The following is a 14,755-nucleotide window of genomic DNA, read 5'->3' on the forward strand; positions in this document are numbered from 1 at the left end:
GCGAACAGATGGCAGTCAATCACTTGACCAACCCCCCTAAGCATAAAAGGGAATACCTTGTGTTCCACCAATGGGTTTTATTGAATATACAGATGACTCATATGTTATGGAATGTTTTTGTTCTGACGCTATAAAAGCGACCACTACAGTTAAATAAAGTCAGAAGTATTTTGCCTTGAGAAACGTCTCAGTGTATCTGTTACTTCTCCGAGCAGCTCGCACCCCCCCCACCTGATTTGAACCTGCATGGAGATCAAGGCGTAACGTGACCTCAAATTGCGATCACACTGCCCGTGATCGAAAACAAGCGCTCGTATGATTATCGGCATTGGTAAAGGGGTCTTAATGTCAATAAAAGGTTTTTTTTTTTATATATCACAACGTTTCTAAGCATTTTCTATAGAACTTGATAGAAACCCATCGAGCCTAAAATAGACCCATCCTGGAACCCAGGGGTATAAACAGGCTTTTCTTTACAGCCCGAGGTCTTGATGACGTCATTGAGACCGTGCGGTGATCGGGTATTATAATTATTATAGATTGTGGGAGATCAAACATCAGGATATAGTTTTGTTGGCTTTAGCGATGGTTTGAACATTTGGTGTACTTCTTCTATTAGCCACAAGGGGGCGATACAAAACCTGGAAGAACGCAGTGCGGGAGCCTTTTGGTTTTTCTTGTCTTTTATATTGTGGGGCTATTATATAATCTATACCAGTGGTTCCCAACCGGGGTGCCGAGAGCTGTTCAGGGGTGCCGCGGCTCATCCACGGCAAAAAAAAAAAAAATCTACATTTTTTTTAACATTTTTTTTATTTATTTTTTGCTACAAGCTCCGCCCCCGACGTTGTAGCAGACGTGACGCGCGGACGTCTGTTACAAGTACCGCCCACAGCTTCCCACTAGAAGCCTGACGGAGGGAGAGGAGCCATTAACACTGGGCAGGGTAAGTGCGGTTTTCTTTACTTTCTTAGCAGTTGTGTGAGAAATGGAGCCAGGGGAATGTGGGTAGTTGTAGTTCTCTCCTCTTATACCTCCTCCCTGTAATGTCCTCTAATATCCCATAATAACAGTCTGGACATGCTGGGAGTTGTAGTTCTCTCCTCTTATACCTCCTCCCTGTAATGTCCTCTAATATCCCATAATAACGTCCTGGACATGCTGGGAGTTGTAGTTCTCTCCTCTTATACCTCCTCCCTGTAATGTCCTCTGATATCCCATAATAACGTCCTGGACATGCTGGGAGTTGTAGTCATCTCCTCTTATACCTCCTCCCTGTAATGTCCTCTGATATCCCATAATAACGTCCTGGACATGCTGGGAGTTGTAGTTCTCTCCTCTTATACCTCCTCCCTGTAATGTCCTCTGATATCCCATAATAACAGCCTGGACATGCTGGGAGTTGTAGTCCTCTCCTCTTCTACCTCCTCCCTGTAATGTCCTCTGATATCCCATAATAATGTCCTGGACATGCTAGGAGTTGTAGTCCTCTCCTCTTATACCTCCTCCCTGTAATGTCCTCTGATATCCCATAATAACGTCCTGGACATGCTGGGAGTTGTAGTCCTCTCCTCTTATACCTCCTCCCTGTAATGTCCTCTGATATCCCATAATAACGTCCTGGTCATGCTGGGAGTTGTAGTCCTCTCCTCTTATACCTCTTCCCTGTAATGTCCTCTGATATCCCATAATAACAGCCTGGACATGCTAGGAGTTGTAGTTCTCTCCTCTTATACCTCCTCCCTGTAATGTCCTCTGATATCCCATAATAACGTCCTGGACATGCTGGGAGTTGTAGTCCTCTCCTCTTCTACCTCCCTGTAATGTCCTCTGATATCCCATAATAACGTCCTGGACATGCTGGGAGTTGTAGTCCTCTCCTCTTCTACCTCCCTGTAATGTCCTCTGATATCCCATAATAACGTCCTGGACATGCTGGGAGTTGTAGTCCTCTCCTCTTCTACCTCCTCCCTGTAATGTCCTCTGATATCCCATAATAACGTCCTGGACATGCTGGGAGTTGTAGTCCTCTCCTTATACCTCCTCCCTGTAATGTCCTCTGATATCCCATAATAACAGCCTGGACATGCTAGGAGTTGTAGTTCTCTCCTCTTATACCTCCTCCCTGTAATGTCCTCTGATATCCCATACTAAGTCTGGACATGCTAGGAGTTGTAGTCCTCTCCTCTTATACCTCCTCCCTGTAATGTCCTCTGATATCCCATAATAACAGTCTGGACATGCTGGGAGTTGTAGTCCTCTCCTCTTATACCTCCTCCCTGTAATGTCCTCTGATATCCCATAATAACGTCCTGGACATGCTGGGAGTTGTAGTCCTCTCCTCTTCTACCTCCTCCCTGTAATGTCCTCTGATATCCCATAATAACGTCCTGGACATGCTGGGAGTTGTAGTCCTCTCCTTATACCTCCTCCCTGTAATGTCCTCTGATATCCCATAATAACAGCCTGGACATGCTAGGAGTTGTAGTTCTCTCCTCTTATACCTCCTCCCTGTAATGTCCTCTGATATCCCATACTAAGTCTGGACATGCTAGGAGTTGTAGTCCTCTCCTCTTATACCTCCTCCCTGTAATGTCCTCTGATATCCCATAATACCAGTCTGGACATGCTGGGAGTTGTAGTCCTCTTCTCTTATACCTCCTCCCTGTAATGTCCTCTGATATCCCATACTAAGTCTGGACATGCTGGGAGTTGTAGTCCTCTCCTCTTATACCTCCTCCTGTAAACTTTCTCTGATATCACATAACATCCTGGACATGCTGGGAGTTGTTGTTCTTATACCTCCTTATTTATTCCTTCCCCAGGGGTAAGCACACTTTCTGTCTGTGATGGTCCCTTTACTAGAGGGGCAGATGGTTATTTTATCGGGGGGCGGGGGGACTGAGGCTGATGGTGGCTTTACTGGAGGGGGCTGATGGTCATTTTACTGGGGGGACGGAGGCTGATGGTGGCTTTACTGAGGGGTCATTATAATGTGAGTGGGGGGCTGACGGTCATTACTGGGAGTGGGGGGCTGACGGTCATTACTGGGAGTGGGGGGCTGACGGTCATTACTGTGAGTGGGGGGCTGACGGTCATTACTGGGAGTGGGGGGCTGACGGTCATTACTGGGAGTGGGGGGGCTGACGGTCATTACTGGGAGTGGGGGGCTGACGGTCATTACTGTGAGTAGGGGGCTGACGGTCATTACTGTGAGTGGGGGGCTGACGGTCATTACTGGGAGTGGGGGGCTGACGGTCATTACTGGGAGTAGGGGGCTGACGGTCATTACTGGGAGTGGGGGGCTGACGGTCAGTACTGGGAGTGGGGGGCTGACGGTCATTACTGGGAGTGGGGGGCTGACGGTCATTACTGATAGTGGGGGGCTGACGGTCATTACTGTGAGTGGGGGGCTGACGGTCATTACTGTGTGTGGGGAGATGACGGTCGTTACTGTGAGTGGGGGGGCTGACGGTCATTACTGTGTGTGCGGGGGCTGACGGTCATTACTGGGAGTGGGGGGGCTGACGGTCATTACTGTGAGTGGGGGGCTGACGGTCATTACTGTGAGTGGGGGGCTGACGGTCATTACTGTGAGTGGGGGGCTGACGGTCATTACTGGGAGTGGGGGGCTGACGGTCATTACTGTGTGTGGGGGGCTGACGGTCATTACTGGGAGTGGGGGGCTGACGGTCATTACTGGGAGTGGGGGCTGACGGTCATTACTGGGAGTGGGGGGCTGACGGTCATTACTGGGAGTGGGGGGCTGACGGTCTTCAAGTGGTTTCCGCCTCTGACCTCCCATTGAAATTAATAGGAGGCAGAGAAAACCTGCGGCGCTCGTTTGGTGCTTTTTTGTCTGCGGTTTTTGCATTCGCTTCAACGGCTTAAAAAAAATGTGGGAAAAAAATAAATAAAAAAAAAGTCAAACAGCGCTGTCAATTCAAAATCTGCCTCAAAATTCGTAAATGAATTTCGAGGCAGACTTTTAGTTTCTGCCTTACAAAAAAACGTTGTGTGAACATAACCTAAGAGTGTACTGCTTGTTTTTCGCCATTTTTTGTCGTTTTGTAAACAATTTTTGGTAGGGGTGCCCTGAGAATTATTTTTTTTCCCTGGGGTGCCTCGAGCCTGAAAAGGTTGGGAAACTCTGATGTATACAGTCGTCCTGGTGTATCTGGCAGTTTTCTAGAGTTCAGTGTATAATCATTGATAGATACGGTGACGCTGACATCACGCCGGGCAGCACGTGCGTCCTCATGAATTATACACGATACAGACAATATTATTAAAGAGGAGCCGACATTTCTCCTGAAATGTATGTATTAATAGATAACTTGGTGTTGCCATTCTCCTCATCAAAGGTCGTGTCCCTACAGTCTCTCTGTCAGCACTGATTGGACGTTGTCAGTTTGTGTAGGGACACACCCCCAACTGGTAACACACAGCTGTCAATTCTTACATTTCCAGGAGGAATAACAGAGAAACGGCACAAAGCAGAGAGTCCTAAGAAAAGTTGCGCACTCGACTGAATGTTTCTTCTCCTCGTCTATCGTGTGTGTTGATTTTATACATTTTCGCTGCTGCGTGTCTAGAGATCATATGGATTATTAGATGTTTTATTTCTGTATATTTGTACTGCATTGTTGCAGCTCATCGTCCTCCAGCTGCGGCCTTTCATTTCCATGACGACAGCTCCACTTTTCCTTTGCTCCAGTTTTAAATTTCCCACCTTTGTCTGGATTACGGATTCTCTGTAAGGTTCTGTGCACACGACCTATTTTCAGGCGTTTTACGCCTCGAATCACGCCTGAAAAGACGGCTCCATTACGTCTGCAAACATCTGCCCATTGCTTGCGGGATCTGCTGCGGGTAGCTCTTCTGTTGCCGCATTATTAAATAGATCATTGATGTCGCTGTTCTGGTAATTGATGCCACGAGGATCTATTGTATTCATTGATGCAGCGTGCGTTAATTACTGACATCCGGCAATCTCATATCTTCACCGTCAATGTCATCACTTTCTTGTCACTTGCATTGGTGGCATCAGTCAGTATAAAACCGCTCAGTTTATCCTACGTCACCTGTGATTCTGCTGAATTGTCACCGTCTCTTATCTGCTTAACTGATTGTATGTCTCTCAGCAGCGTTTTACATCATCATGAAACCACCCCAGAAAAGCTCGTCCCGCAGGAAGTCGGCGCAGCCGCAGAAGAAACCTGCAGCTCCTCCTCAATCTCCGCCAAGTAAGAGAAAGTTGCACCTTGATCATCTTATCACTCTCATTATATATTTTATTTTAAAAATGAATTCCAGATAACCTCGGGTCGTGTAATACTAGATTGTAATCCGTTTCTCAGCTTTATATCTTAGAGGGTTCGTTTCTATGCAGGTAAAAATCTGTTACATACACAAATTTCTGTAGCACAAGGCCGCCACTAGGGGGAGCAAACTGAGGACTGATTTATATAGGCACAACAGGAGCTGCATGCATGTGCACAATCGTCTCCCCCTAGTGGTGGTTGCAGGAAGCACGTTACTATATGGCCCTGGGAAGGGAATCTGAGAACACAGCTCACACCCATGAAGATATATTATGAAATGAGGGATCTAAGAATTTCCAACCTGCAGTCCGACCGCTCTATTCATTCCCTATGGGATCGACGGAAATAGTCAAGTTTGACTGCTCCTTGCCCAATTATGCACTCTGCCGTGAGCGGCTCCGCGCAGGCAGGCGCGATGTTGTGACGTCAATTTCTGAGCCTTTTTTCTACTCCGTTTATGCAGCGTGTGGATGAGACGTGTTTGGATGAGACGTGTTCCCCCCCCCCCGCCAGTCCCCGCAAAAATGTTCTTGCATCAAACCGGTCCTCGGTGCAAAATAGGTTGGGGACCACTGCCATAGAGAATGACTTGAGTGACCACCACTCTGGGACCCACACTCTTGTTAACAACCCGCAGCGATCCGGCATTTATCACCTATCTTGTGGATAGGTGAAAAATTATTTTCGTGGTACAACCCCTTTAACCCCTTCCCGCTCCTTGACGTACTATTACGTCATGGCAGCTGTATCGTTCGCGCTCCATGCCGTAATAGTACGTCTCGGGAGTAACGGCCGTTTCGGCCGTCCTCCCGACACATACAGGAGCTGTGACGCTGCTGTCTTGTTCAGCAGCTGTCACAGCTCCTACAGCGGGGACCGATCGCTGTGTCCCCGCTGATTAACCCCTTAAAAGCCGCGTTCTATAGAGATCGCAGCTTTTTAGGGGTTAAGCTGCCATCGCCGGCCTGCTACGCGATAGCGGCCGGCGATGGTGACTATGGCAACCGGACACCAAACAATGGCGTCCGGCTATGCCATAGACGGAAGCCTAGTGGGTCCTGACAACGTCAGGACCCACTATGCTTGCTGTCAGTGAGTAGCTGACAGTTCTAATACACTGCACTACGCATGTAGTGCAGTGTATTAGAATAGCGATCAGAGCCTCCTGCCCTCATGTCCCCTAGTGGGACAAAGTAATAAAGTAAAAAAAAAGTTAAAAAAAGATGTGTAAAAATAAGAAAATAAAAGATTTTAAAGTAATAAAAGTAAAAATCCCCCCTTTTCCCTTATCAGTCCTTTATTATTAATAAAAATATATAAACAAATAAACTATACATAATTGGTATCGCCGCGTCCGTAACGGCCTGAACTACAAAATTATTTCATTATTTATCCCGCACGGTGAACGCCGTAAAATAAAATAATATTAAACCGAACCACAATCCCAATTCTTTGGTCACTTCACCTCCCAAAAAATGGAATAAAAAGTTGCATTTACCTAAAAATGGTGCTGATCGAAACTACAGTTCGTTACGCAAAAAATAAGTCCTCGCACGGCTTTATTGATTGAAAAATAAAAACGTTCTGGCTCTTAGAATAAGGTAACACAAAAAGTGAGTGATTATTTACAAAACGTATTTTATTGTGCAAACGCCATAAGACATAAAAAAAAACTATAAACATCTGGTATCGCCGTAATCGTATCGCCCCGCAGAATAAAGTGAATGTCATTTATAGCGCACGGTGAACGCTGTAAAAAAAAACGAAAAAAGAAACAATAGTAGAATTGCTGTTTTTTAGTCACCACGCCAACTAAAAATAGAATAAAAACTGATCAAAAAGCCGCATGCACCCCAAGAAAACTACAATGGATTCCTCAAGGGGTCTAGTTTCCAAATTGGGGTCACTTTTGGGGGGTTCCCAATGTTTTGGCACCACAAGACCTCTTCAAACCGGACATGGTGCCTAATAAAAAAGATTCCTCAAAATCCACTAGGTGCTCCTTTGCTTCGGAGACCGGTGCTTCAGTCCATTACCGCACTAGGGCCACATGTGGGATATTTCTCAAAACTGCAGAATCTGGGTATTAAGTATTGAGTTGCGTTTCTCTGATAAATCCTTTTGTGTTATAAAAAAAATGGTATAAAGAGGATTTTCTGACAAAAAAAAATGTACATTTCACCTCTACTTTGCTCTAAATTTTTGTGAAACACATAAAGGGTTCATAAACTTTCTACATGCTGTTGTGAATACTTTGAGGGGTCTAGTTTCTAAAATGGGGTGGTATTTGATAGGGGTTTCTAATATATGGGCCCCTCAAAGCAACTTCAGAACTGAACTGGAACCTAAAAAAATAAATAAATTAGGCAATACTTCGCTTCTTACATTATACTGATAATGAGCCGTGCCCACCCCGAGATGACCCCAGTTTTGACCGTTTGTATAAACGGAGACCCCTATTAGACGGTTCCAGTGCCCGGTTTTCCCAAACATACACCCCCGAGAAGTGTATTTCTATTGATGAGTCCCTGGTACATTTTAAAGGGAGGGTTCAATTCCGCGAGTACCTGCCGGGTAAGAGGGCAAGGTATGGCGTGAAGATGTATAAGCTGTGAGAGTGCATCAGGGTATACCTACAGGTTTAGGATATATGAAGGAAAGGCCACCCCCAAACCAGACTGCATCCTGGACTACAATAGGTACATGGTAGGGATGGACTTGTAAGATCAAGCCCTGAAGCCCTACAGCGCCATGCGGTGTGGTATAAGAAGCTGGCCGGGCACATCATACAGATGGCATTGTACAATGCGTACATGCTACGTCGATGTGCAGGCCAGACGGGAACTTTCCTGGAATTTCACGAGGTGATTATCAAGAACCTAATCTTTAGGGACCAAGAAGGGGGGGCACCCAGTATTTCTGGAAGCGAGCCCACACGCATCGTACCAGGGCAACACTTTCCAGGAGAAGTTCCCCAAACTGGCAAGAAGGGAAAAAGTCAAAAGAGGTGCAAAGTCTGCTATAAGAGGGCGATAATGGATGACACAATATATCAATGTGACATGTCCCGAAAAACCAGGGCTCTGTATGATAGTGTTTTAAAATTTATCATACATCCCTTGGTTTATAATTTACCCCAATTTTACTTACCCTGATGCACTCCGCACAGCTTATCCCCCTCGTCTTTCCCCTCTGGGCCCTGCTGTGTGTCCAGGCAGCTGATAACAGCCACATGTAGGGTATTGCCATACCCGGGAGAACCCACATTACAGTTTATGGGGTGTAGGTCTCCGGTCAAAATGCTCACTACACCTCTAGATGAATGCCTTAAGGGTGTAGTTTTTAAAACGGGGTCACTTCTTGCGGGTTTCAACTGTACTGGTACCTCAGGGGCTTCTGCATACATGACTTCGCACTAGAAAATCCCCAGTAGGCCAAATGGTGGTCCTTTCCTTCTGAGCCCTCCCATGGGCCCAAACGCCAGTTTATCACAACAAATGGGGTATTGCGGCACTCAGAACAAATTGCGCAACAGAATGGGGTATTTTGTTTCTTGTGAAAATAAGAAATTTTCAGCCAAAACTACATATTATTTGAAAAAAAAAATTTTGTTTTCATTCCCAGCCCAATTCAAATAAGTTCTGTGAAAAAACTATGGGGTCAAAATGGTCACAACACCCATAAATTAATTCCTTGAGGGGTGTAGTTTCCAAAATGGGGTCATTTGTGGTGGGTTTCTATTGCTTTGATACCTCTGGGGCTCTGCAAATGCGACATGGCACCCGAAAACCAATCCAGCAAAATCTGTACCTCAAAGAACACACAGCGCTCCTTTCCTTCTGAGCCCTCCCATGGGCCCAAACGGCAGTTTATCACCACAAATGGGGTATTGCGGCACTCAGGACAAATTGGGCAACAAAATGGAGTATTTTATTTCTTGTGAAAATAAGAATTTTTGAGCTAAAATGACATATTATTGGAAAAAATATATATTTTTTTAATTCCCAGCCCAATTCAAATAAGTTCTGTGAAGAAACTATGTAGTCTAAATGGTCACATTACCCATAAATGAATTCCTTGAGGGGTGTAGTTTCCAAAATGGGGTCACTTCTGGTGGGTTTCCATTGCTTTGATACCTCTGGGGCTCTGCAAATGCGACATGGCACCCGAAAACCAAACCAGCAAAATCTGTACTCCAAAGAACACACAGCGCTCCTTCCCTTCTGAGGCCTCCCATGGGCCCAAACGGCAGTTTATTGCCACAAATGGGGTATTGATGCACTCAGGAGAAATTGGGCAACAAAATGGGGTATTTTGTTCCCTGTGAAAATAAGAAATTTTGGTAAAAAATTACATCTTATTGGAAAAAATGAAATTTTTTTCATTTCAGAGCCCAATTCAAATACGTGCTGTGAAAAAACTTTGCGGTCAAAATGGTAACAACAACCCTAAATGAATTCCTTGAGGGGTGTAGTTTCCAAAATGGGGTCACTATTGGGGGATTCCTACTGTTTTGACACCTCAACACCTCTTCAAACCTGGCATGCTGCCTAAAATATATTCTAATAAAAAAAGAGGACTCAAAATGCACTAGGTGCTTCCTTGCTTCTAGGGCTTGTGTTTTAGGCCTCATTTACACGAGCGTGTGCGTTTTGCGCGCGCAAAAAAACGCTGCGTTTTGCGTGCGCAAAAGCCAATTGACAGCTCCGTGTGTCATCCGTGTATGATGCGCGGCTGCGTGATTTTCGCGCAGCCGCCATCATAGAGATGAGGTAGTCGACGCCCGTCACTGTCCAAGGTGCTGAAAGAGCTAACTGATCGGCAGTAACTCTTTCAGCACCCTCGACAGTGAATGCCGATCACAATATACACCAACCTGTGAATAAAAAAAGACGTTCACACTTACCATGAACTGCCTGCTTCCTCCAGTCCGGTCTCCCGGCCGTTGCCTTGGTGACGCGTCCCTCTCTTGTCATCCGGCCCCACCTCCCAGGATGACGCGGCAGGCCATGAGACCGCTGCAGCCTGTGATTGGCTGCAGCCTGTGATTGGCCTGTGATTGGCTGCAGCTGTCACTTGGCCTGAATTGTCATCCCGGGAGGTCGGACTGGAGGAAGAAGCCGGGACTTATCGGTAAGTCAGAACTTCTGTTTTTTTTTACACGTATATGTATATTGTGATCGAAAGTCACTGTCCATGGTGCTGAAACAGTTTAAGTCTTTGAGCACCGTGGGCAGTGACTGTCTCCTGACGTCGCGTACCCGAACATTTTTTGCCGGGTTCGGTTAAAACGAGTTCGGCCGAACCCGGTGAAGTTCGGTGCGCTCATCTCTAATTTGACACTCCGTTTGGATGTTTGTAACCAGAAAAGCACGTGGTGCTTTTCTGTTTACATTCATCCTTTTGACAGCTCTTGCGTGATTTTCGCGCATGCAACGCAGGACCGTCAGTGTGGCATGCGTTGTTTTCACGCACCCATTGAAGTCAATGGGTGCGTGTTGCGTGAAAAACGCAAGAATATAGAACATGTCGTGAGTTTTACGCAACGCACTCACGCAGCGCAAAATTCACGCATCGTCTAAACAGCCCCATAGACTATTATAGGTGCGTACGACACGCGTGAAAAGCACGCGCGTCGCACGCGCGTATAATACGCTCGTGTAAATGAGGCCTTAGTCCACGAGCGCAGTAGGGCCACATGTGGGACATTTCTAAAAACTGCAGAATCTGGACAATACATATTTAGTAGTGTTTCTCTGGTAAAACCTTCTGTGTTACAGAAAAAAAAATGAATAAAATTGAAATTCAGCAAGAAAAATGAAATTTGCAAATTTCACCTCCACTTTGCTTTAATTCCTGTGAAATGCCTGAAGGGTTAAAAAACTTTCTAAATGCTGTTTTGAATACTTTGAGGGGTCTAGTTTTTAAAATGGGGTGTTTTATCAGGGTTTCTAATACATAGGCCCCACAAAGCCACTTCAGAACTCAAGAGGTACCTTAAAAAAAAGGCTTTTGAAATTTTCTTAAAAATATGAGAAATTGCTGTTTATGTTCTAAGCCTTGTAACGTCCAAGAAAAATAAAAGAATGTTCAAAAAACAATCTAAAGTAGACATATGGGAAATGTGAACTAGTGACTATTGTGGGTGGTATAACCGTCTGTTTTACAAGCAGATGCATTTAAATTCTGAAAAATGCAATTTTTTCAAAATTTTCTCTAAATTTTGCAATTTTTCACCAATAAACACTGAATATATCGACCAAATTTTACCACGAACATGAAGCCCAATGTGTCACGAGAAAACAATCTCAGAATCGCTTGGGTAGGTTTAAGCATTCCGACGTTATTACCACATAAAGTGAAATATGTCAGATTTGAAAAATGGGCTCTGAGCCTTAAGGTCAAAACTAGGCTGCGTCCTTAAGGGGTTAATCAGGTATCAATGGGACTTGATGGACCCCAAATTATCAGTCATAGAAAAGTATCTAAAATTTGAACGTCCACATTTATATCCTTTTTAGGTCCAACATTCTGTGCTGATTAATTTCTTAATGTCGTTTTACAGCAGTGTGAGCACAGTTTTCTGAAACGGAGCTCTAAATCTCCTGCGTAGACAGTTACATGGTATAATTTTGTCTCCCTGCAGCCACCACTAGAGGGAGCTCACTGCATACTGTTTTGTTACCAAGTTCAATGTACAACCATATACAATGAGCTCCCTCTAGTGGTGGCTGCAGGTAGCATGTTATGTTTTAAATCTGTTTACCTGATGTTCCTTGGGGGACATTAAGGTAATAGGCCATGTTCACACAGGGCAGATACGCGGCGTAAAAGTACACAGCGTATTGGCCCTCGGCACCGGAGGTAATTCTGGCTGAAAAACTGCAGTTTTTCGGCTGGAATGTCCATAGAAGGTAGAAAAAAAAACAATACTTACCCGTAGCCATGGTGACGTGTCCCTCTGATGTTCTGCAGCAGTCATATGGGATGAGACATCATCCCTGGAGGCCGGGTTGAACGCAGGAGCAGAGAGATCTGGGTAAGTTTGGCGGGTTTTTTTCCGCTGCGTCTGGATGAGATTTGTTTGAATCTCCTCCACTCTTCTGCTTCTGTATTACGCTGTGGAGTTTCCGCAATGAAATCCGTTGCAGAAAATCTGCCGTGTTTACCCTACGTGTGACCCCGGCCAGACAGTGAATTTCCATGTAGCGGGAGATTCATTTTCAGCTGTGATTATGGATTTCTTTCTTACAGGTAGTGGGGAAACGATTCACAGACCGAGCACACAACGAAGAAGACGCTACCGCCCAGGAGCCCGTGCGCTGATGGAAATAAGAAAGTACCAAAAATCAACCAATCTGCTCATTCAGAAAACCCCGTTTTTCCGCCTGGTGAGTGGATGTGTCCTCTGCGGCTGCTCCTCTTTATTGTCAGTGATATTCCCCTTTTATTCTTGCAGGTGAGAGAGATCTGCCTGAAGTATTCCCGCGGCGTGTTTTACTACTGGCAAAGCACCGCACTTATGGCGCTACAAGAGGTCAGTATCTCATACAATGCACTGTCCATGTAACGCATGGGTCAACCAGAGAGGGAGCTGCTCTTTGCAGTGGTTCACTACTCAGCCCCCGCCCCCTCTAACACATCCATATGCCCTAGCGGGACATTTGCATAGGGGTTGTGATGCATTGTGGGAGTTCCAGAGGCCAGACCCCCCCCCCCCCACCATCACTCTAGCTAACAGCTCATAAAAGTGAAATCTGATCAGTCCTTCGAGCTGTGTAGTAAATTATACCGGGAGTGCTGTCACTTTAAGAGGGACTAATGCTCTTCTGTATCCACAGTCAGCTGAGGACTTCCTCGTTAGTCTCTTTGAAGATTCTTACCTCTTCAGTCACCAGGCCAATAGGGGCACTCTCTTTGTGAAGGACATGCAGCTCGCACGGAGAATCCGAGGCATCCCGTATGAACTGTGATAACGCTGCCGTTTTATCTCTCAAGATTTGATGAAGAATGATCACGTGTAAATAGTTTTATATTAATGGAGAAAATCTATTGGGAAATACAAGTTTTACCATTGCATAAAAGATCCAGTTTGGAAGAGTAAACCGGCTTTAGCGCCCCCTCCTGACACTGGTTACAGTGGAGGTTTTTTCTTTGTTTTATCTGTTCATGGGAAAGTTGTTACAACCAATATGGCTGCCGCTGCAGTTTGCAGGGTGGTAGTGCAGTAGTTTTTCTGTCCAGCTATGTAATTGTAATGGGTTATAGGGGTCCAGGATGTAGCACAGAAAATGACCACAAGGCGGCACTGCTGGACAAAACCGCTAACAAAGACGCTGGACACAACCGCTAATGAAACCTGATCTGGCCGACCTTCTAATTGTTCTGCTGAGTTTATGATCCGCTTCCTGTTTTTATTCTGTGAAGATTTGTTAATTTTTTCAAATAAAAAAAAAATGTATATTATAACTTTGATCTTCATCATTTTAGACTAATCTTCATAAGGGCTTGGATATGATCAATGACTCCAGCTTCGCTGTAGTTCAATACTCTTGCTCTGTCCCACCCCCATTCTTTACACTGCAGCTATGCTTGTTCAGAGTGTTTGCTGTGTGGGTGGGTGTGTGGGTTGGGTCCAGAATTATTTGGGCAGTGACACAATCTGTATGATTTGGGTTTTGCTGCCACCACATTGGATTTGAAATGAAACAACTGAGATGCAATTGAAGTTGAAGCTTTCAGGTTTATTTCAAGGGGTTAAACAAAAATCTCCTGTGAAAAGTTTAGGAATTGCCACCATTTTTCTACACAACCTCCTCATTTCAGGTGATCAAAAGTGATTGGACAAATTAACATTACCATAAATGTTTTTTTTAATACTTTGTAGAGAATCCTTTGCAGGCAATGATGGCCTGAAGTCTGGAACCCATGGACATCACAAGACGCTGGGTTTCCTCCTTTTTTTTTTTTTTTTTTTTTAATATTTAAAATTTTTTATTTTCAAGAAAAGAAATGGGGATACAGAAAAAGAAAAGGGGGTGACATGGGTACAGAAAAAGCCCATGAGGGCCGATCATTTCAACCTATATTTCAACAACAATAAGTAAATATGCAATCAAAGTCCTCCCAACATAGTACCATCAATACACTACAAGCATTAGTATAGCAAGACAGGAATACCAGCATTACACCCTCATCCGCCCCTCCATCACCCACATCTCAGTCAATTCTTAGTAACGATCGATTCAAATAGGGAAGTAAACGAAGGGTAGAAGGACAAAAGGAAGGGGGGGGGTATAGGGAAAATCTTAAGAGGGAGAAGGGGAGATGTTCTCCCCTCACTCCCCCCCCCCCCCCCCACAGCACATCACAGACCAGAGAGAACTCAAGAGCTCCCTGGTTCTCCACTAATCAGTTCACCCATGGCCCTC

The 14,755-nt window shown here is 45.1% G+C and overlaps 1 protein-coding gene across 2 annotated transcripts; it reads left to right on the forward strand.

Moving 5' to 3' along the window:
- Positions 1 to 644: 644 nt before the first annotated feature.
- Positions 645 to 13,793, forward strand: LOC142729049 (histone H3-like centromeric protein A). 2 transcript variants are annotated; one of them, XM_075849210.1, is made up of 5 exons: positions 645 to 946; positions 5,145 to 5,246; positions 12,579 to 12,715; positions 12,784 to 12,861; positions 13,166 to 13,793. In XM_075849210.1, exons 2-5 carry the CDS (start codon positions 5,162 to 5,164, stop codon positions 13,295 to 13,297), a joined length of 432 nt encoding a protein of 143 aa, XP_075705325.1. In that variant the 5' UTR covers positions 645 to 946; positions 5,145 to 5,161; the 3' UTR covers positions 13,298 to 13,793. The 2 variants fall into 2 exon arrangements, with proteins under 2 accessions (XP_075705325.1, XP_075705324.1); XM_075849209.1 differs by having other exon boundaries at positions 5,148 to 5,246.
- Positions 13,794 to 14,755: the final 962 nt, after the last annotated feature.

Source organism: Rhinoderma darwinii, unplaced genomic scaffold (assembly GCF_050947455.1).
Source record: "Rhinoderma darwinii isolate aRhiDar2 unplaced genomic scaffold, aRhiDar2.hap1 Scaffold_706, whole genome shotgun sequence".
Classification (NCBI taxonomy): domain Eukaryota; kingdom Metazoa; phylum Chordata; class Amphibia; order Anura; family Rhinodermatidae; genus Rhinoderma; species Rhinoderma darwinii.

What these genes read in the sequence shown, in the direction of transcription:
- LOC142729049 (XM_075849210.1), top strand. Translation starts at nt 5,162, where the DNA reads ATGAAACCACCCCAGAAAAGCTCGTCCCGCAGGAAGTCGGCGCAGCCG. An exon ending in TCCTCCTCAATCTCCGCCAA is followed by an intron (nt 5,247 to 12,578) that starts GTAAGAGAAAGT and finishes TCTTTCTTACAG; the next exon opens with GTAGTGGGGAAACGATTCAC. An exon ending in AAACCCCGTTTTTCCGCCTG is followed by an intron (nt 12,716 to 12,783) that starts GTGAGTGGATGT and finishes TTATTCTTGCAG; the next exon opens with GTGAGAGAGATCTGCCTGAA.